The 22,905-nt window shown below is 43.9% G+C and overlaps 1 protein-coding gene across 3 annotated transcripts in view; it reads left to right on the top strand.

Annotated features, from left to right (window-relative positions):
• The window catches only part of snx13 (sorting nexin 13), a 178,736-nt gene that overhangs the window by 33,638 nt on the left and 122,193 nt on the right, over positions 1–22,905 (top strand). For 2 of the 3 annotated variants that reach the window (XM_033045890.1, XM_033045881.1), the window contains exon 2: positions 9,579–9,691. The exons of the other annotated variant lie outside the window; for it this stretch is intronic. In XM_033045890.1, coding sequence (XP_032901781.1) covers positions 9,579–9,691 — 113 coding nt within the window. The remainder of the gene's footprint in view (positions 1–9,578; positions 9,692–22,905) is intronic. 3 annotated transcript variants of the gene reach the window in all.

Genomic DNA, 22,905 nt, shown 5'->3' with positions numbered 1-22,905 from the left:
GTGCCACTCCGCCAACGGCAATAACCACTTTCAAAACAAACCCTCCCGCACGCCGAGGCCGGGAGCAGGGAGGAAGGGGGAGAGATGGAGGAAGGGGGAGAGATGGAGGAAGGGGGCGGCCCTCTTCCGCCATCTGAAGCACCTGCACCACTCGGCCCCGCACCTTCCTGTTGGCTGGCGAAGGAGGGGAGGCGGCGGCGAGGAGATCCCAACTGCCTCCCCTTTGGCGGTGGAAAGGGACGGCCAAGGCAGCGGGGTGATGATGCCGGTGTTGTCCGAGCAGCGCTGGCTCTCTCTCTCTCTCTCTCTCTCTCTCTCTCTCTCTCTCTCTCTCTCTCTCTCTCGCTAGCGCGTACGCCCACCCCCCCTCCACCCACCTTATCCTGGGACCACTCTCCATCAGACACTGATCCCCATTCCTGCCTCTATTCAGTCATCTACCCCCCCCCCCATCTATTAATCCTGCATTGATCGCCCTATCTACTTTGCATTAATTCTCCTGACACCCGCCCCCCCTCCATCTATCCTGTACTGATTCCTCCAATTCATCCTATACTGATCCCCCTCCATTCATCCTGTACTGAGCCCCCCCTATTCATCCATCCTGCACTGTTTCCCCCCCCCCCATCTATCCTGTAGTGATCCCCCCCCACATTCATCCTGCAGTGATCCCCCATTCATCCTGCACAGAGCCCCCCGATCCACACTGTGCTGACCCCTCCCATTCATCCTGTACTGATCTCCCCATTTATCCTGCACTGTACCTCCCCCCATCCATCCTGTAGTGATCTCCCCATTCATGCTTTATTGAACCCCCTATTCATCCTGCATTGATCCCCCCCTTCCCCCATTCATCCTGCACTGATCCCCCCCCCATCCATCCTGTACTGATCCCCCCCCCCCATCGATCCTGTACTGATCCCCCCCCCATCCATCCTGTACTGATGCCCTCCCCCCCCCCCCCCATCCATCCATCCTGTATTGATCCCCCCCCCCATCCATCCTGTACTGATCCCCCCCATCCATGCCGTACTGATCCCCCCCCATACAGTAGCTGGCAACAGGGAAAAAAAGTTAAGTGAGAGCCCTGCTGCAGTAATATGACTTCTTTGCTGAAAATGGAAGTTTATGAACAGGTTTAAAAACAATAATAATAATAAACTGCATGTTCGAAGGTATCTGGTAGAGCAGCAGGAAGAAGGAATACTTGTATGTCTGCATTTTTCAGGATGCTCCAAAGGTCATAGTTTACGGTTGTGAAGTACTTTGCAAGTCGATTCACTAATGTGACATTGGAGTAAATTTCCATGTAGCACAGTCCCACAACCGCAATTTGATTATAAAGTATAATATGTGTGTAATTCAGGCCTTTGTTTTTCAGGATACTCCATAGGTCACAGTTTACAAATACTTTGCAAGTATATTCACTAATGTGACATTACAGTAAATTAGTATGCAGCGCAGTCCCATAACCACAATTTGATAATAAAATGAGCTGTTTCAGTGATGCAGAGACCGAGCAACTGTCCATATGGTGCCAGCACAATAACCTGGCCAACGCCAGCAAAACCAAGGAACTGATTGTGGACTTTGGAAGGAATAGGATGGGGACCCACAGTCCCGTTTATATCAACGGGTCGATGGTTGAAAGGGTCAAGAGCTTCAAATTCCTGGGCGTGCACATCTCTGAAGATCTTTCCTGGTCCGAGAACACTGATGCAATTATCAAGAAAGCATATCAGCGCCTCTACTTCCTGAGAAGGTTACGGAGAGTCGGTTTGTCAAGGAGGACTCTCTCTAACTTCTACAGGTAGAGAGCATACTGACCGGTTGCATCGTGGCTTGGTTTGGCAACTTGAGTGCCCTGTAGAGGAAAAGACTACAAAGAGTAGTAAACACTGTCCAGTCCATCATCGGCTCTGACCTTTCTTCCATTGAGGGGATTTATTGCAGTCGCTGCCTCAAAAAGGCTGGCAGTATCATCAAAGACTCACACACTCATCTCCCTGCTATCTTCAGGTAGAAGGTACAGGAGCCTGAAGACTGCAAAGCCAAGGTTCAGGAATAGCTACTTCCCCACAGCCATCAGGCTATTAAACCTGGCTCGGACAAAACTCTGAACATTAATAACCCATTATCTGTTATTTGCACTTTATCAGTTTATTTATTCATTTGTGTATATATTTATATAAAGGTATATGGACATACTGATCTGTTTTGTAGTCAATGCCTACTATCAGGGACACATGACAATAAACTCACTGGAACTTGAACTTGCTTCTTTTGAGGAAGTGAGGTTGCGCAAGTCTAGGGATAACTGCTCTGCTCTTTGTTGTGGAACTTAAGAGAGCCTTGGTTTAACAGCCATTGCCAAGGGATGCGATGCCATTTTACCCCAAAGCCACTACAGTTCAAAGTACTTGATTGGCTTTAATCAATTTTGGGATAACCTGAAAAAGGTGTGAAACGCAAAACCTTTTAGGGCTATTCCCATATTTGCTTTTGACTGTGCCATTCAGTTTCCCTGATGACAGGCAACTGCACTAATGCTAGGCTATAGAACTCTTATTAATAGTATATAATTTCTTAATTATATTAAACTTGAAATTTGCACTATGTAACTAAATTGGATGTGGATTTGGTCTGAAAAAATAATTTGTCCACCTAAATAAGTGAATAACAATTTTAATTTTCTAAGCTTTTATGTTTTAAGTTAATTGAGTTTACAAATTAAAAACTAAGTCTGGCGGTGTTATTTCAGGCTGTTCTCTGTCATTCAATGTTCTTGGATGGGGTTAGGGTTATGCTGTTCATATTTGTATTCTGAAGATTAATGGAACTTTCTTGGCATGGAAAATGTCTCTATTCTAGTCGAAACAATTTATTTGGACAAATGTTGGTCAGACAACAGAATCAAGACTATATAAATTACCAACTATTTAATTTTCCTATGATTAACATTTTTCATACTCTTTGTTGTTCGTCTTGTCATATTTTTGAAGACTGGTCTACCTTTGATCTAAGCTAACTGTTTAATATTCATGAAACTGTGAAGTGGAATGGAACTTTGTTTTCATTGCACAAGTGATCATTACAATGTAGTTTGATGCAGCCGTATCAAACAGTAGAGAAGTAATTGGTTGATTTCTTGCAAACAATTTTTTTGTTGTTGTTGATTTTGTCGTCATGATTATTCTTTATACAGTTGAATATTGTTTTACTGTGTCCAGGATACTGCCCAGTTCTAAGCTTTGCACTTCAGGATGATACAGGTTTCAAAGAGTGCAGACTGGATGCACCCAGAATAATCCTGGGGATGAGCAATTTTGTTGTATGGAAGATGCTGGTATGGTTTTCCTTCAATCAGAGGAGGATGTTCAATAAGAGCTATTTAAAAATTATGAATAGTCTAGACAATAAAGAATGAAAAAGTATCATTCAAATTTCAAATTGCCCTTTTGAGCAATTTCCCTGTTTATTAGTTTACATAAATAATTATTGTTTAGCAAAGTGGAGCCATCATCTTAATTGCATACTGGTTGGTTTGTACACGACTGGTTTGATACGATTTAATTTGATTGCACAAATAGAAGTACAGGTTGAACACTGAATCTCCGGCAACTGACGGTCCACCCACCTTAATCCACACAAGATTTACAAGACCTCAGTTTAAATTTTCTGAGTGGCCACAGATGGCATTGTAAGTGGCGTGCAGTCTTTCTAGTTTGTCCCTCCATCGTGAAAGAGTTACAAATGGTCTCAATCCTCTTTCATAACAGTTTGGCAAAGACAGGACAGTAAACCCTTGTTTTAACGACCCACATAACAGGTATGATATCATGAACTGATCTACCGACCCGTCCCCGGCTCACACCATGTTCCTGCCCGTTTAGAGCCCGGTTACTTCAGTGACTCCGGGGGAGAAGGAGCAGCAGGGGGGGGGGGGGGAGGGGGGGGTCAGGATTGAACCTGGATTCTGGCATTGTAAGGTTGAAACTCTACTGCTATAATCAACCATTTTAATCCTATAAATTCCATTTCCAACGTTCAGATTTTATTTCAACCTCTACCCTTTGTGATATTTCAGATTTAATTACTCTCCCATTTATATCCGATATGCTAATTACCCTCTTTCACAGATGAGGGAATTAAATGGGAAAGGCGAAGAAAATGATGTGGTGACATTTGAACCTTCTGAACCTTCTGAATTTGTAGTCGGCAGGGCAATACTCTGCATATCGCCAACTTGGATGTGTTGTGCATACTAATGTGCTGTTAGTGCCCCCTTAAAACTGTAGTGAAGGAGATTTTACTATATTGTTGTCTAGTAGTTTATTCCATTCCCTTAAGGTTCTTACAAAGAATGAGTTCTTATAAATATCTGTCCTGGCGAATAGGGTTTCTATTTGCATATCATTTCTCTTTCTTGTTCTCCTTTCTGTTGAATATGTTATGTATCTATCTGCAGTTATGCCCACGATCCCCTTTTGAATTTTGTACAACATGGCTTGTCTGTTTCTTGCCCTTGTTTCCAACGTTTCCCACTCCAGGTCAGACAGCATCTGGGTGACATTGCTACCTCTATTGTAGTTCCCGATGCAAAAGCGTGCTGCTTTCCTCTGTACCCCTTCTAGTTTGTTGATATGACCAGTTTTGTATACGTCCCAGGTGCATGAAGCGTATTCCAGTAAGGATCTAACCAATGTTATATATGCTGTGGTTTTCACTTCCTTTGGGCAGAACCAGAGGTTTCGTCTAAGGAATCCTAGTGTCTGGTTCACTTTAGTGACCATGTTGTCCACGTGTCCCCCCCCCCCCACGAAAGCTTGCTATTAAGATGAACTCCAAGGTATGGTTGTGTACTTGTATGATGAAGTATTTGTCCACAGAAGACATAGTCTCGAGTAGGTGGTTTCTTCTTGTTTGAAATTACCATAATTGAGCATTTGGTTGGGTTGAAGCTCATCTTCCATGGGTTTTGCCATAATTCCAAGGACTTAAAGTCTTCTTGTAAGGAGTTCATATCCTCTACATCAGTGACAGGTGTACAAATAAGACAATCATCTGCGAAGAGTCTTGCGTTACAATTTATGTGTTCAGGTAGATCATTAATGTACGTCAGGAACAACAGTGGTCCGAGGACTGTGCCTTGCGTTACTCCTGACAGTATCATAGAATCATAGAATCATAGAAAGTAGGTGCGAGAGTAGACCATCAGGTCCGTCGAGCCCGCACCGCCATTCACTCATGGCTGAACACTAAACAGACACACTTACCCACAAACAGTAGACACAAGACACAGAACACAAGACACTACCCTCCCCTCTATACCGCTATCACCCCTCTCCACCCCAAGAACCGCGTGATCTCCTGGGGGAGGCAAAAAAACGGATAAAAACCCAGGTCCAATTCGGGAAAAAAATCCGGGAAATTCCTCTCCGACCCCAATCCAGGCGATCGACACTTGTCCAGGAGATCACTCAGGTCTACTATACTAACCATACCTAGGTCCATATCCCTGCCCTCTCCCCGTAGCCCCTTATCCCCTTGGCAGCTAAAAAACCATCTATTTTTGACTTAAATAAATTTAACGTTTCTGCTTCCACTGCTCCCTGGGGCAGTGAATTCCACAAACTAACCACCCTCTGGGTGAAGAAGTTCTTCCTCATCTCAGTTTTAAAAGAGCCCCCCCTCACTCTGTAACTATGTCCCCTAGTTCTAGCCTCCCCGATCATTGGGAACATCCTCGGTGCATCCACCCGATCAAGGCCCCCACGATCTTATACGTTTCAATGAGATCGCCTCTCATTCTTCTAAACTCCAAAGAGTAGAGTCCCAGCTTACCTAACCTTTCCTCAGCGCATTTAGATAAAGCACTTTCAGATGATTTTTACTACCCTTCCTTTCCGTTTTTGCCCCTTTTACATCTAGAGCTTTATCTTCACACATTCTGGATCCTCCTGTCACATTTTGATTTTCCGCTTCCCTAGCCTCCCTTAGCTCACTGTACCCTTACTAAATCACTGTACCTTTAACCAAAAAGCAGAAATGCTAACCTGAGGCTGCACCCAATCAGCTGCTTCCACTTGTTCTTCTAAAGAAATTTCCTTCACAGGCTACCCTCTGTGTCCGGTTTGTGAGAAGGTCCCTAATCCAGTTATGTAGACTATTTCTGATGCCATAGTAATCCAGTTTTCCTTGGAGCATTACATAAGGAACTTTATCGAACGCTTTCGAAAAGTCCAGGATTGCCGTATGTATAATTTCCCCTTATCTGATGCCCTTGTGATGTCATCAATAGTGACAATAAATTGTGTTTCTGTTGAACGTTTTGCTCTGAAGCCATGTTGTGAGTCTACCAGTATCCCATTCTTTTCTAAATGGTCCATGATGTGAGAGTGTATGATGTGTTCCAAGATCTTACATGTAACACTGGTCAGTGAAACTGGTCTGTAAGTCTCAGGCGCAGCCTTATTGCCCTTCTTAAACATTGCACAGATATTTGCTTCCTTCCATTGTCATGTTAGTGACCCACAATCAATTGAGGACTGGAATAAATCTGTGAGTACGGGTGCTATTTTCGATGCGAACATCTTTAGAAACCATGGTGGCAACTGATCTGGGCCCGCTGCTTTGTTTGGCATTAGGTTCCGTAGTTGTGTTAGTACTCCTGCCTCGTGGATCACTAAAGGGATATCCTGTAAGTTACTGGTTCCCATCGATGGAATGTATGACTTGTTTTCCCTCGTAAATACACTGGTGAATTGAGCATTAAGTTGTTCGGCCTTCCCTTTCCCGTCACTTATAACTGTGTTGTTCACCATGAGGTCTGCAACTCCCTTCTCTCCATTACCCAAATGTTTCATATAAGACCAAAATTGCTTGACATCTTGTCAAAGATGTCAAAAATTGTACATATGTTGTAAATCTGAAGGTTGGTCGTGTTGAAGATGAGCCGGTCTATTTTAGGCATTATCAGATCAGCTGATAAGGTAGTCATGGATCCAACTATAGAGGGAGGTACAGGCACCATGTTTTGGTGCTTAATGATGAGTTTGAAGAGAATAATTGTGTTGAATGCTGTGCTGTAACTGTTAAACAGCAGCCACACATGGTGTCTGTTCCTGTTCCCCAGATATTCTAAAGCAGATTGGAGAGCCAGTGAGACAGGCAGATAGATAGGATCCAGGTCATTTCTGAGGCAATTGATTCATGCCATTACCAACACCTCAAAGCAATTAATTCCAATGGAATTGTGCTCCTGAACCGTGGTTTAAGGCAGGTTCTTGGGCATTCATGCGACAGAGGCACTTTTGATGCAGAAGAGAACCTCAGACCGCAGAAACGAGAGGTTGAAAATGTTCTTGAATTTTCCAGCCTGTTGATTCACACAGATCGTTAGCGGATGAGGATTCTTGTGCTTGAGGCATTTCAGTCCACCCTATCTCCGAAAGAATGTGTCTGCAGATTGAAATGGAGTTAGGTTATCCAGATAAAAACTCTAATAAATCTTTTCATTAATGTGTTCTTTGAAGAACGTTGTTATCGGTATCGACAATGAGTGAAACTACTTCTAGAATTAAAGCATCTTCATTCATGATCTCAGTAGCTTAAGTCTGATTTATATTCTAAGTATTGGTAATGATGGAGTGAACATGTGAGTACTGAATGCTCAATATCTTCCAATATCCCACCAGTTGAGGATTCTCAGTCCAGAGACCTAATTAGGAACAGGAAACATAGAAACATAGAAAATAGGTGCAGGAGGAGGCCATTTGGCCCTTCGAGCCAGCACCGCCATTCATTGTAATCATGGCTGATCGTCCCCTATCAATAACCCGTGCCTGCCTTCTCCCCATATCCCTTGACTCTACTAGCCCCTAGAGCTCTATCTAACTCTCTCTTAAATCCATCCAGTAATTTGGCCTCCACTGCCCTCTGTGGCAGGGAATTCCATAAATTCACAACTCTCTGGGTGAAAACGTTTTTTCTCACCTCAGTCTTAAATGACCTCCCCTTTATTCTAAGACTGTGGCACCCTGGTTCTGGACTCGCCCAACATTGGGAAAAATTTTCCTGCATCTAGCTTGTCCAGTCCCTTTATAATTTTATAAGTTTCTATAAGATAGCCCCTCATCCTTCTAAACTCCAGTGAATACAAGCCTGGTCTTTTCAATCTTTCCTCATATGACAGTCCCGCCATCCCAGGGATCAATCTCGTGAACCTACGCTGCACTGCCTCAATCACAAGGATGTCCTTCCTCAAATTAGGAGACCAAAACTGTACACAATACTCCAGATGTGGTCTCACCAGAGCCCTATACAACTGCAGAAGAACCTCTTTACTCCTATACTGAAATTCTCTTGTTATTAAGGCCAACATTCCATTAGCTTTCTTCACTGCCTGCATTACCTGCACGCCAATTTTCAGTGACAATTGACAATTGACAATACAAGGACACCCAGGTCTAGCTGTACCTCCCCCATACCTAACCTAACCCTAATGAGATAATAATCTACCCCCTTGTTTTTGCCGCCAAAGTGGATAACCTCACATTTATGTATATTATACTGCATCTGCCACGCATCTGCCCACTCACTCAACCTGTCAAGGTCACCCTGCAACCTCCTAATATCCTCTTCGCAGTTCACACTGTTCATACTCACAGGAAGAATTGTCTTTTCTAATTCTTAACTTTTCAAACCTTTTTAACTCTTATTTGTCTTTCAGAATTGTGCTTTAAAATACCTTAATGCATTTAATAACCATCATTGCTGGTTGTGTTTTATTCAGCAGTTAGTGTCTTCTTTCGTTTTGATTGCTGCTGCAACTATCTTGCTGTATTTATTTGCCCTTTTATAATTCAATTTCCAGTAAATAACTTTGTCATTGGGTTGAATAATATGTTGTAATATGTCTGAATTTAATGTGTTGGGTGATAAATTAGGGTAAAGCAAAGTAACTTAACAGCAGGAATAATTGTTAATCCTGTTCATCTATTAATAATATTGAAATGCATTTTTGTCTTGGTGAGATGTAACAGTATCAAACCTAATTTTTCATAAACTTAAACAACATTGAAAGTGGCTGAAAAATAGCTAGGATGTTTTGAATGAATGTGAAAGGACAGATCTTGTTTAATTAAGAGTTGATTAGAATAAGTACATTTCAAATGAACTAGTGAGAAAAGCTATTGATTAGAAAAATATTATTTTCTTGAGTACAAACTTGCATTGAAGCTTCTTGTGCATTTTGTGCTGAGAGTATCCAAGATTTAGTCAATGATTTCTATTTGCAGAAATTAGTTTTAAAAAATATGTATTTTCTCATGGCCCACAATAGGTTCCTTATGTGGTTTTAGTTATTAGGAAAGCTCTGTCCCAGATGATTAATTAGTGCTTGGTGAAATTTTGATTTCATTTGGTGAATTAGATTGTCATTTCCCACTAATACCTTATTTAAGCAGCAAATTAGTTTGGTTTTTAATCATCAAACATATTTGACAGATGATTTTGTGTTCACATCCTCACCACATTCTTGCTTACATTTCTTTTTTTGTTTTTTTTTTTTGTTTCAGGCTGATGCTTCCATATGGGGATGGGGATGCCTTGCTGTCGTTCTTTTTCTAGTCACTTTTGGACCTTTTGCTATATTTTACTTTGTGTTTTATATCCTGTGCTTTGTGGGTGGGTGAGTATGATCTTCATATCTTTTTGAGCGTGTTATTCTTATACCATGTAATAGATTAATCATCAATGTAATATTCTGCATATCTAGCATAATATGTGCTCTTCATTGATCCCTTTAAAAAAGAACATGCTATTAAACATTCTAATATCCAGTTTGCTATTTTGCTTAGGTGCATGCCCACATTCATAACATTTGTACTATGCTCAATATGTTAAATTGCTTTTCAAATAATATGAATTGTGCTGATCATATGTTAGAAATGGAATGAATACCAATCAATGTGCAATTAAAAATGTGTTACTGCTCTTTCATACACTAGTTTATGCAAAGTAACTGAGATTTAATGTACGTACTGTTGGTCACTTGGTTATTATCTTAGTCTTATCAAATTTTCAACTTGCTGCTATTAACTTTTTAATAACTTGGTTTTGGTTTGTTTAAAATAAAATCCTTTCCCCAAGATTTTTAATTATTGTTATTTACGGTCCCCTCTGTCCGTTCATTTTGGCCTAAATTCATACATTGTTGAATGTTCCCTTTCCAGCAATTTTGGAACACTGAGAGCAGTGTGGCGCATAAATTCTGGCAGATAGTTTTTGGTTGAATGGCCATTTATCTTGCATGGCTAGCGAGTTAATACTAACCAAGTTAGCACATTCAATTCTACTGTCCTCTCCTCTGCCAAATAGTTTCTTTACTCCAAAATATAAATCATCAAAAATCAACAATTACTTTGGAGTTAGCTGTTTACTTGCACCTTAAAAAAACAACAGATAATGTAAAGGTCGCAGGTCTATGATTTCAGCTCCAAACTATGTGATTTAATTAACTTTGGAGTGACCTAGCAACTTACACTTGGGGATTCTAGTGTTGTGTAACAGCAGCTTTTGTCAGTATTGCCTACTGCCTTAAAAGAGATAAAGAATATCTTCACAGCCTTCCAACATTATCTCCCTTCCCAAGCAATTACTTCCTGTACCAACTTACGTCATCAGTCTGTTTCTGGGACTTTTCAAATATCAATCTTCAATCACCAAAACTATATTTTAATGCAATGATTGTGCCATACATGACCTACTGTATAACAACTTGGTCACTGGCATGTAAGTCCACACTAAAGCCTGTTGAAATTGCTTATAAACAAGCCCTAAAATCTCTTGACAAAAAGCCCAGAATGTACCATCACTGTAGCATCCTGAAGAAATTTGATCTGCTGAGCTGGGAAAACGTAATAAAATATTCGGACTCGATTTTGGTTTACAAAATCTTCCGTGGACTAGCTCCACCTCCGTTAAAGGACTTCATAAAGAAAAACACAAATAGGTCGACAAGAGCAGCCTCCAGGGGTGATTGTATAGTCCCGTTTAGGAAAAGTGTCTTTGGGCAGTCAGTATTTTCATATCGAGCGTCGCAGACCTGGAACACGATACCATGCGTCATACGGGATCTGCCAACCCGTACCTCATTTAGCAAACATCTAAAAACATGGTTACTGCAAAATCAAAATTGCAATCATAATCTACCTTAAAATTATCCTATGGTACCCTTTTATTGCTACTTTTTTACTTTATTGTTTGTTTTGTTTTGTTTTTGTCTTTTGTTTTTGTCTTTTTTATTATTGAATGATTGTGTTGTGATGTGTTTACCTTGTTTACCAGAGGGACTAAAGATGGAAATTAGCTACTGGCTACAATCTTGCGTATTACATGTAAATGTTTATTAATATGCACTGTCCCCTAAATAAATAAATTACAATTACAATTACAATTACCAATCTTCTTTTCACTTGCAGTTATGATAGTGATAACTTTTTTTCTATCATCTATACCATTACTAAAACTCTCATCTTGACAACTTCCTGTCTACGTTGTAAATAAATGTATGCAAAAACGGTACCCTATATCGCTATGATTTTTTTCGCCATCTTACTGTTCTCTACTCTAAGACACCAAGTTTTGTTCTGATCGGTGAAATAATAGAAAAGTTATGAAGGTTTAAAAAATTGTGAGATCAGCAGATTGGTCTTCTCGCCTGTCTGTCACCATTAAGGTAACGCCTCTTCCGGGGGCCAGGAGAATAGAGCCCCGGAGGCCGGTCGTTATTCAGTCAGCCCGCCCGGAAGACCGTTAGTGAGAGTTGAGTCCAGAACTGAGTCTACGCCATGGGTGACTGAACTATGCGTCTACGCTGTGAGTGACTGAACTGTGAGTCTACGCCGTGCTGAGTGAACTGTGAGCCCACCAGCCGTGACTGAGTCCAGAGGTCACGCTCATTCCGGATGTCCCGCTAAGTCCAGAGTCGTGCTCATTCCGGAAGTCCTGCTCAGTCTAGAGGTTGTGCTGTGTGTGAGAAGGAGGGAGTGAGTGTGTGAGAGTGCGCGTGTGACGGAGGGTGTGCGTGCGCGTGTGTGACGGAGGGTGTGCGTGCGCGTGTGTGACGGAGGGTGCGCGTGCGCGTGTGACGGAGGGTGTGCGTGCGTGTGTGTGACGGAAGGCGTGCGTGCGCGTGTGTGACGGAGGGCGTGCGAGCGCGTGTGTGACGGAGGGCGTGCGCGCGTGGGTGTGACGGAGGGTGTGTGCGCGTGGGTGTGACGGAGGGTGTGTGCGCGTGGGTGTGACGGAGGGTGTGGGCGCGTGGGTGTGACGGAGGGTGTGGGTGCGCGTGTGTGTGCGCGTGTGTGTGTGCGCGTGGGTGTGACGGAGGGTGTGTGCGCGTGTGTGTGACGGATGGTGTGTGTGCGCACGCGTGTGTGTGACGGAGGGTGTGCGAGCGCGTGTGTGACGGAGGGTGTGTGTGTGCGCGCGCGCGTGTGTGTGTGACGGAGGGTGTGTGTGACGGAGGGTGTGACGGAGGGTGTGACGGTGGGTGGGTGTGACGGTGGGTGTGTGTGTGTGCGCGCGTGTGTGTGACGGAGTGTGTGTGTGAGACGGAGTGTGTGTGTGAGACGGAGTGTGTGCGCGCGCGGGTGTGACGGAGGGTGTGTGCACGCGCGTGGGTGTGACGGAGGGTGTGTGCACGCGCGTGGTTGTGACGGAGGGCGTGTGCACGCGCGTGGGTGTGACGGAGGGTGTGTGTGCGTGGGAGAGATGGAGGGCACGCAGCCCTAGCAGAGTCAGCTAACGAGAAGAACCTGCAGATCCCCAGCAGACTGCCAGGCGTTGCGCCAATGACTACTGGACACAGCTTAGTGAGGACATCCAGACAGCCGCCATAATAGGGAACATCAGGGGAATGTACGATGGCATTAAGAAGGCAATAGGACCAGTCCAGAGCAAGACAGCTCCCCTCAAATTCTCCACTGGGGAAGTAATCACAGACGAATGGCAGCAGATGGAGAGATGCGTGGGACACTACTCTGACCTCCACTCGAGAGAGAACACTGTCCCCCTCAGCCCTTGATGCCATCGAGTGCCTGCCGACCATGGATGAGTTAGACGCAGAGCTGACGGTAGAAGAGCTCAGCGAAGCCATTGACAGCCTGGCCTCGGGCAAAGCACCAGGCAGCGATGGGATTCCCCCTTACCTGATCAAGCATTGCAAGATTACCTTACTGCTTCCTTTGTATGAAGTCCTCTGTCAGTGCTGGCAAGAAGGAGCTGTACAGAAGGACACGAGGGATGCCACGATCATTACCCTTTACAAGAACAAGGGCGAGAGAAGGGACTGCAACAACTACAGAGGCATCTCCCTCCTCAACATCGTCGACAAGGTCTTTGCTTGGGTCATCTACCCAGAGTCGCAGTGCGGTTTTCGAGCTGGAAAGTCAACAGTAGACATGGTCTTCTCCCTTCGCCAGCTCCAGGTGAACAGCGGATGCCCCTGTTGCTTTCATTGACCTCACCAAGGCGTTCGACCTCGTCAGCAGAGATGGCCTATTTAAGGCTCTGCCAAAGATCGGCTGCCCACCAAAACTGCAGACCATGATAGGATCCTTCCACATCAACATGAATGGGACAGGGCTGTTCAATGGCAGCTTCTCGGAGCCCTTCGACATCTGCAGTGGCGTCAAACAAGGCTGCGTCCTCGCTCCCACACTCTTTGGGATTTTCTTCGCTCTGCTCCTGAAACATGCCTTCGGCACTGCAACAGAGGGGATCTACCTGCGTACTAGATCAGATGGCAGGCTCTTCAACCTCACCCGCCTCAGAGCAAAGACAAAAATACGTGAAGCTCTCATCAGAGACATGTTGTTTACCGACGACGCTGCAGTTGTGTCCCACACCCAACAGGAACTACAGTCACTGATGGACTGCTTCTATCGGGCATGCAAGGACTTCGGACTGACCATCAGTCTGAAGAAGACGAACGTCTTGGGGCAGGATACAGAGGCGCCGCCTGTCATCACCATCGACGACTACGAACTTGATGCCGCCCATCAGTTCACGTACCTCGACTCCACCATCACCGATAACCTCTCCTTGGACACAGAGATTGATAAGAGGATCGGGAAGGCAGCTACAACTCTCGCTCGCCTCAACTCGAGTGTGGACCAACCCAAAGCTGACAGTGAAGACAAAGATAGCAGTCTACAACGCCTGTGTCAACAGCACGCTGCTGTACGGCAGTGAGACATGGACTACATATGCCAGGCAGGAGAGAAGACTCAACACCTTCCACCTGAGAAGCATCCGCCATATCCTGGCAAGACAGAGTGTCCAACGCCAAGATCCTGTCTCGCGCTGGCCTTCCCAGTGTACACTCTACTCAGGCAGCGCAGACTGCGGTAGCTTGGCCATGTCCACTGCATGGAGGATGGCCATATTCCAAAAGACATCCTCTATGGAGAGCTGACATCTGGGAGAACCATCGGCCACCCCCAGCTACGTTATAAGGTTGTCTGCAAGAGAGATATGAAGGCGCTCAACATCGATGTGGAGTCCTGGGAGAGCCTTGCAGCTGACCGCACGAGGTGGAGAGATACCCTAAACCAACATCTCATAACGGGGGAAGAGAAACTGTTGAACGTAGCGGCAGACAAGCGGGCACGCAGAAAGGAGCGCAGCAACTTCAACAAACCGGAGACCACACACAAATGTGACCTTTGGTCTCTTCAGACACAAGCGACGCTGCTCTAGCTGAGGTTTGGAGCAAGCAGCTAACAACTAGGATGCATCACCCATGGTCAGTCATGACTGGGGGGGGGGGGGGGCTACGATTTCATATCAATGATTCTTTATCAGAATCGTTATCGACTACAGCGACATTTGTAAGAACATTTCTGAACATATCATACATGTTATATGCTTAATATTCTTTTTTTGCATTAGATTTGACTAAGCGTTCATCCAAGATGACATATAAATTTGCAACCAGTAGTAATTCAACAAAGCATGGTTGCTACAGTTTACCACTGTCTTGTTACACTTGGAAGGCTTAAGGGACAAAGTTCAGTGCGAACAACTACTTCATTTGTATCCAGCTCTGATATAATTGATGCTCAATGCCATTGTTAACAATAAAAGTTACAATAAAACTAATTTAACCAATTATAAATTAGAATAGGCTTATAATCTTGGGCATGTCCTTGGCAGAATCCAAAGTACAGAACTCAGTAAGCAAGTTAACTTGTTTGTTACCAATTTGCATTGAAAACAAATTATTCAGTGTAGCTTAATTGTTCTGTATTGATGCTTGCCTTATTGTCTGACAGTAACATTAGTCTGATGAAAAATCATTGATAGGAGCCATTGGTTCTGTTCCTTGTCCTGCTGAATATTTACAGCCTTTTTTGATTTTGATTACCTATAATTTTTGCTTTCAAAGTTAATAAGTGAATTATTTGAAATTGTCCTTGACCTCAATTTCTAAGACGTCTTTTGTTGAACTTGGGGTTAATGGTGGCTGGAGATGTACTCCATAGGAATTGTATTTTATTATCCACTCATTTGTGAATGCAATTAGTAGGCCAATATGATTGTTATTGGGAGTTTCTGTGTTTCCAGATCATTGGTATACTTGCCATAATTGATTCCAATTTATTTCCCTCATTTTAATCCTCATGGAATATGTTATGTTCAGTTTAGTTTAGAGATACAGCCCGGAAAACAGGCAAACTGGGTCCGTGCCGACCAGCGATCCCTGCATATTAACACTATCCTACACCCACTAGGGACATTTATAAAGCCAATTAACCTACATACCTGTACGTCTTTGGAGTGTGTGAAGCAACCAAAGATCTCAGAGAAAACCCACGGGGAAAACTTACAAACTCCGTACAGACAGCACTTGTAATCGGGATCGAACCCGGGACTCCGGTGTTGCATTAGCTGTAAGGCAGCAACTCGACCGCTGTGCTGTTGATGAGATTATATGAAAAGTGGGAAGAAGCTCTTCTGAAACAAAAGCTGGAACATTCATTAATCAACATCATTTAGTTTAGGACTACCACACTGGGTCAGTACTTAAAATGACCAAAATGTGGCTGGAAGATTCAGTGATATCAAGTCAAAGAATCAATACAACGTCAAAATTGGTATTCAGCCCATCGTGTTTACTTGCTCTACGTAATCAATCCAGTCATTCCTATTTCCAGTTCTTTCAGCATAACTCCTTTCCTGTTGAATCTCCTTCCACCAGCTTCTCAGGCAGTGAATTCCAGACCACAGATGTGATTGTATACAGTGCATTCAGAAGGTATTCAGACCCCTTCACTTTTTCCACATTTTGTTATGTTACAGCCTTATTCCAAAATGGATTAAATTATTTTTCTTTTTTTTTTTAATCATCAGAGTGACCATCTGTGATCACCTCCCTGACCAAGGCCCTTCTCCCCCGATTGCTCAGTTTGGCTGGGCAGATAGCTCTATGAAGAGTCCTGGTGGTTCCAAAGTTCCAAAGTTCTTTCATTTAAGAATGACGGAGGCCACTGTGCTCTTCGGGACCTGCAATGCTGCAGAAATAGTTTTATACCCTTCCCCAGATCTATGTCTCGACACAATCCTGTCTCGGAGGTCTATTCCTTCGTCTTCATGGCTTGGTTTTTGCTCTGACATGCACTGTCAACTGTGGGACCTTATGTAGACAGGGGTGTGCCTTTCCAAATCATGCCTAATCAATTTAATTTACCACTGATGGACTCCAATCAGTTGTAGAAACATCTCAAGGATAATCAATGGAAACAGGATGAACCTGAGCTCAATTTTGAGTGTCATAGCAAAGGGTCTGAATACTTATGTAAATATGATATTTCAGTTATTTCTTTTTAATTACTTTGCAAAATTTTCTCAACACCTGTTTTCACTTCTTCATTCTGGGGTATTGTGTGCAGATTGATGATTAAAAAAAAAGAATTTAATCCATTTAATCCACATATAAGGCTGTAATGTAACAAAATGTGGAAAATGAAGGGGTCTGAATACTTTCTGAGTGCACTGTATTTCCTCAGTTTGCCTCTGGTTCTCTTGCAATTATGTTGCATTTCAGTCCTCTGGTTAGTGCCCGTTTCTTAGTGTGAAATAAGTTTTATTTTACTTCCTTTTGTCTGAACACCTTAAACGACTTTGTAAACTGCTAACAATGTGTTAGTGTTTTTTGCTCTATGAAGAATAATCCCATCATCTTCAATCTATTTGCATAACTATCACTATTCCATTCCAAATAGAAAAATAAAGATTCCATGGGGAGTGAGGGCTGATTGGCTGACAAAGGAAGTCAGGGAGAGTATAAAAATAAAAGAGAAGTATAACATAGCAAAGATGAGCGGGAAGCCAGAGGATTGGGTAACCTTTAAAGAGCAACTGAAGATAACTAAAAAGGCAATACAGGGAGAAAAGATGAGGTACAAAGGTAAGTTAGCCAAGAATATAATGGAGGATAGTAAAAGCTTCTTTAGGTATGTGAAGAGGAGAAAAATAGTTAAGACCAAAGTTGGACCCTTGAAGACTGAAACAGGTGAATTTATTATGGGGTGCAAGGAAATGGCAGATGAGTTGAACAGGCACTTTGGATCTGTCTTCACTAAGGAAGACACAAACAATTTCCCTGATGTACTAGTGGCCAGAGGATCTCGGGTGACGGAGGAACTGAAGGAAATAATAATAATAATAATAATAATAATAATAATAATAATAATAATAATAATAAATACTTTACTTTACTTCGGAGTCACGTGAGTGACTACGTGAAGAAGGCCCGTTCAGCCGCACGTGCGTCATTACGTCAGACGCATTGGTGCAGGCGACCGGTTGGGGCAGGAGCTCCCCAGCCCCTGTAAGTTTAAACTTCAGGTAAGCTTGTTTTTCTTACCTGTTTTATTCCCTGCAGGAACCTCTTGTTCCAGAGGCTTCCTGCCGGAGGATTTGCGAGACCCGACGAGGGAACCAGCTATGGGCTGTGGGGAAACCCCGGTTCTTGCCGCCAAGAGTGGGTAGCTGGAGAATGTCGAGTGTCGTGGAAGTCGGTCGCTGACGGGTGGTCAGTGGCTTCCAGGCGCTCCGGGTGCCGGGAGGGTTTCCCTCCGATAGGCACAGAGACGCTGGGGTTCCTGGGGAAGGGACATCCAGTAGGGCGGGTGCCGGGAGGGCTTTCCCTCCGATAATAAAGATTAATGCTGGGGTTCCTGGGGAAGGGGACCTCCAGGTGGCCGGGTGCCAGGAGGGCTTTCCCTCCGAGATAAATATAAATGCTGGGGTTCCCGGGGAGGGGACCTCCAGTAGATGGGTGTCGGGAGGATTTTCCCCGATATAAATTTAGATGCCGGGTGTCGGGAGGGTTTTCCCTCTGATATAAATATAGATGCCAGGTGTCGGGATGATTTTCCCCAATATACATATAGAGGCTGGGGTTCCCGGGTAAGGGAATCCAGTAGTTATGCGGCTTTCAGACCGCATGGGGTCCACAGGAAAGGGGTTAAACCGACCGGAACGGTCAGCCCTGGTGCCGGTAGGGGTTTTCCCTCCGGTTATATATATATATCCACATTTTCCATTTTACCGGAAGGGAACTCTCCCGGCACCAAGACTGATCACTTGGGTCAGTTTACCCCATATCTTGGGGACCACTTCGGTCTGGGCACCGCATTGCTGGTGGATTTCCCCTCCCCCGGGAATCCCAGCACATATATATATATGCCATACATTAAGCAGCCCTATTACAAGGCACTGCTGGCGCGGCCTAGAGCAATATATATACGTGCTGGGAATCCCGGGGGAGGGGAAATCCACCAGCAATGCGGTGCCCAGACCGAAGTGGTCCCCAAGATATGGGGTAAACTGACCCAAGTGATCAGTCTTGGTGCCGGGAGAGTTCCCTTCCGGTAAAATGGAAAATGTGGAGATTGACCAGGATGGAGCCCTATTGAGAGGAGGCTCAAGCTACATACATCCTAACATCAGGAGTTGTGTCAGTGGGGTACTATGGGGAAAGTCCGCACCAGCAGCAGGGCTGCTTAAAGGGGATGCTGAGTCTATGGCAGTGTTGGGCAGATGAGAGAGTCCGTGTCAGCAGCGCCTTGTAACAGGGCTGCATAATGGGGATGCCGAGTCTATGGCAGTGCCGGACTATTGCTCTAGGCCGCGCCAGCAGTGCCTTGTAATAGGGCTGCTTAATGTATGGCAGCAGCACCTGTAGAAGGGCTGCATGATGTCTCCCTCATGGAGGAGGTGAGCTTACCGGGGCATTTTCTGACCCTGAAGGGTGGGCCTGTTGGAGAGGCCATGCCAGCAGCGCCTTGTAGTAGGGCTGCTTAATGTCTCCCTTATGGAAGAGGAGAACATGCCGGGTCAGTGTAATCTGATGCCGAGACTGAGGGTATAGCGTGGAGCATACCTCAAGGGATTAAGGGCACATGTCAGAGGTACGATTCCTGGCAGCAAGGTTGCCATCCCAACATAATGCAGTGAACACCGCTATCAGGGGACGTTAGAGCCACCCACCGAATCTTCTATTCAGGTAAGACCTATTCCACAGGCAAAACCTAAAGGACGAAACATAAACTGTTGGACCAATTAGGCCAATGACGAGTAAGGATTCATGGTTAGGGGAAAACACACCCCACGGCTTCATCGGCAGGAAGCGGTTCACTGAAGCTGGTAGCAGCATTAAAGCTGACCAGAGTTACTCTACAACTAAGTGACCACGAACAAGTTGGTAAGATTTACAATTGGGTGTGCAATACACAAATGATTGAGACATTGTCATCTACTCAGAGGCATTTTAACCAGGTAAACTGAACAATACTAGTATTCCAAGAAGGTTGGAATTTGGCCAGAAGAGTGTTGAGCCAGGTCCAGTATTTTAGCCAGGTTGCCTTCGAGGCAGGCTCGGAGATATGGGGAATTGTCTTTCAAGGCAAGGTCAGAATTATGGCAATGGTTGTCTTGGGACATGTGAGAATTATCGGAACCGGGCTGAATTGCCGTTCAGGGCAGACTTGAAATGATGGCAGGTGTGGCCTGTTCATTATGAAAGAAGGGTGATCAAACTGATTTCATAGGGTTTTCCATGTACAATGATCATCAGAGATATTTGAAGGCATTGCTATGATGAGGCAATTTTAACAATATGATAACAATAAATCATTTAAAGGACTACTCGGAGTTCAAAAACACTTGTGATGTATTGTCTGGATTATATTTTGACGCTGTGTTTGGCTAAAATCCAAGTCAGTCTCAAGCTACTTGAGAAATTGTTCTCTCCTATCCAGTAAATTAGGTTGTTATCAAATGGATGGTTGGCCCGTGACTCCGTCCTGGGCAACAGATTGGAGTCAATAGAAACCTGGAACAGCCCTGTTGTTATAAAGTAGTTTCTATTAATTAGACTAACTGGCAATGTAATAGATGTGATGCAGCTGTGCAAGTGGGAGATCTGACAGCATGCTTAATGGCAAACTATAAGGGTCATGAAGGTCATTGATAGTACAACTTTGCTATTACCAGCTGAAGCTAATAAAGTCACTATGATTGACAAACAGTATTCAGCATTGCTCCAGTAGTTGATCAATAAATATGTCATTATATTGCAGAAAGATGCTATGGCTTAAGGTGGGAACATGCGAATGTCATCTCTAGTTGGAAGAGCAGGAGATTTGCAATGAGTTATTAACTTTTCAGTATTGGTATCAACTATCTATGGACCCCAAGTGGATTTTATGGGTGAAGAGTGATTGAGTGAATATGCATAGGTGCATGCTCAACTTCATGTTGATACACTAAGATGTGGCATATGATAAGCACGAGGGTGCAATCAGGGAAAAGATCCTGTAAAAGGCACATATACTAATTTGCTGGACGGAGCTTCACCACTGGCAATCTCGGCGAGAGACCCCAGGCTCCTGATGTTAAAGAACAGCGCCGCAGCTGGCCGCTCCACAGATCCGCAGCTCCGCGTTTTTTTGGGGGTTTTTCTCGGCGTTCCCAGCTCACCGGAGCTCCAGCGCGGTGACCCAGGCAACGCACCGCCCGCTCCGCTCCGCAGTAGCGCTCCAGCGATCCGCCGCCGCCGAAGCCGAGGCTCCGGCCTGGTCCCCTCAGGAAACGCCGCTGCAGGCTCTGCTGGTAGACCGCGAGGATGGGTCGAAGGTGCTGCCCGGAGGAAAACAGCCTCTCTGACCAGGTAGGGACTTGAAAAACAGTTTCCACCTTCACAAAGCTGGGTGGCAGTGTGAACTGTGAGGAGGATGCTGAGAATGCAGGGTGACTTGGACAGATTGGGTGAGTGGGCAGGTGCATGGTAGATGCAGTTTAATGTGGATAAATGTGAGGTTATCCACTTTGGTAGCAAAAACAGTGGCAGATTATTATCTAAATGGTGTCAAGTTAAGAAAAGAGGAAGTACAATGGGATCTGGGGGTCCTTGGTTATCAGTCAATGAAAGTAAGCACGCAGGTACAGCAGGCAGTGAAGAAAGCGAATGGAATGTTGGCCTTCAAAACAAGAGGAATCGAGTATCGGAGCAAAGATGTCATTCTGCAGTTGTACAGGGCCCCAGTGAGACCACACTTGGAGTATTGTGTGCAGTTTTGGTCTCCAAATTTGAGGAACGACATTCTTGCTATTGAGGGAATGCATCGTAGGTTCACAAGCTTAATTCCCCAGATGGCTGGACTGTCATACGCTGAGAGAATGGAGCGGCTGGGCTAGTATACTCTGGAATTTAGAATTTTGTCAAAATATGTAATTTCTGACTTTAAATTATACAATCACTTTTTTAAAATTAATCTAGATTTTTGCCAATACATCAATTACATTTTCAGGTTATTTCAAATCTGCCAATCGTGGAGATAACAAAAGGATTTTTCTTAAATTACTTCCATACGATGCAAATGAGAGATAGTCATATGCATCGCAAAATGTCTCAAATAATTCAGCATGAATCGGAAATGTTTACATTTTTCTGTTGAGCTAATGAAGTCTTTTAATCAAAAGTAAGTTGTATTAGAGGGAATAACTGAGATAATCTGGCATTGTTTATGCATATGTTGGGAACAGAAAGGAATTTTATTTTGTCAGTGCATGTTAAAGCATTTCAAAGTTCATGTACTTAGTTTCAACAGACGCAAAGAATCCAAAAGTATCTGAAGCAAACAGGTTTAAACAACCCAAAGGCAAAACAGTCAATCTGATTGTTCATGTTTGGACACAAAGACTGCAAAAATATTTAAATTTATGCTGTTGTGGATGCTCAGGATGTGATTAATAAACAAGCTCTCAGGTTCGGCATAAGCAGTTTAAATTTGTGGAGAAAGGTTGCTAGGTTTTTAGCAAGGGAAAGTTGTGGCATCCTCGTATAAAATAGTGCACTTTTTTGAAGCAAAAGACAAGGCAAGGCACTTTTTTGAAGCAAAAGACAAGACAAGGAATAACGAATGTTATTCGTAAATCTGAAATTAATTGCAGCAAGTTATATCCTGTTGCAGAGGATCTGTTAGTTTTCAATGGCAGATCCTGAATATCACCTGATAGCATGTTTATCCTGTGTGTGTGCACCATGAAATAGTTTTAAGTTGGAACTTGTTTCTTGTTGTTCATTGGCCTCAGCCTGCTGCATTTCTCAAAGCTCTGAAATTACCCATACCTGATAATCCTTGCTTTTATGCGTTCATGACACATTGATATGAACATTTCATGGTGGTGCAATGCTGATTACATCCTGTTATTTACAATTTATGGTTAGGTCTATTTGTCACCCATATGGTTTCCATGACTTCCCACCATCTCTGATCCTCGGTGATAAAATAGGAATGGACTTGCCAAAAGGCCTCTGTAGTAGAGACA

The sequence above is a fragment of the Amblyraja radiata genome, chromosome 2 (genome assembly GCF_010909765.2).
Source record: "Amblyraja radiata isolate CabotCenter1 chromosome 2, sAmbRad1.1.pri, whole genome shotgun sequence".
Classification (NCBI taxonomy): domain Eukaryota; kingdom Metazoa; phylum Chordata; class Chondrichthyes; order Rajiformes; family Rajidae; genus Amblyraja; species Amblyraja radiata.
This window is presented reverse-complemented; position numbering and strand designations above follow the sequence as displayed.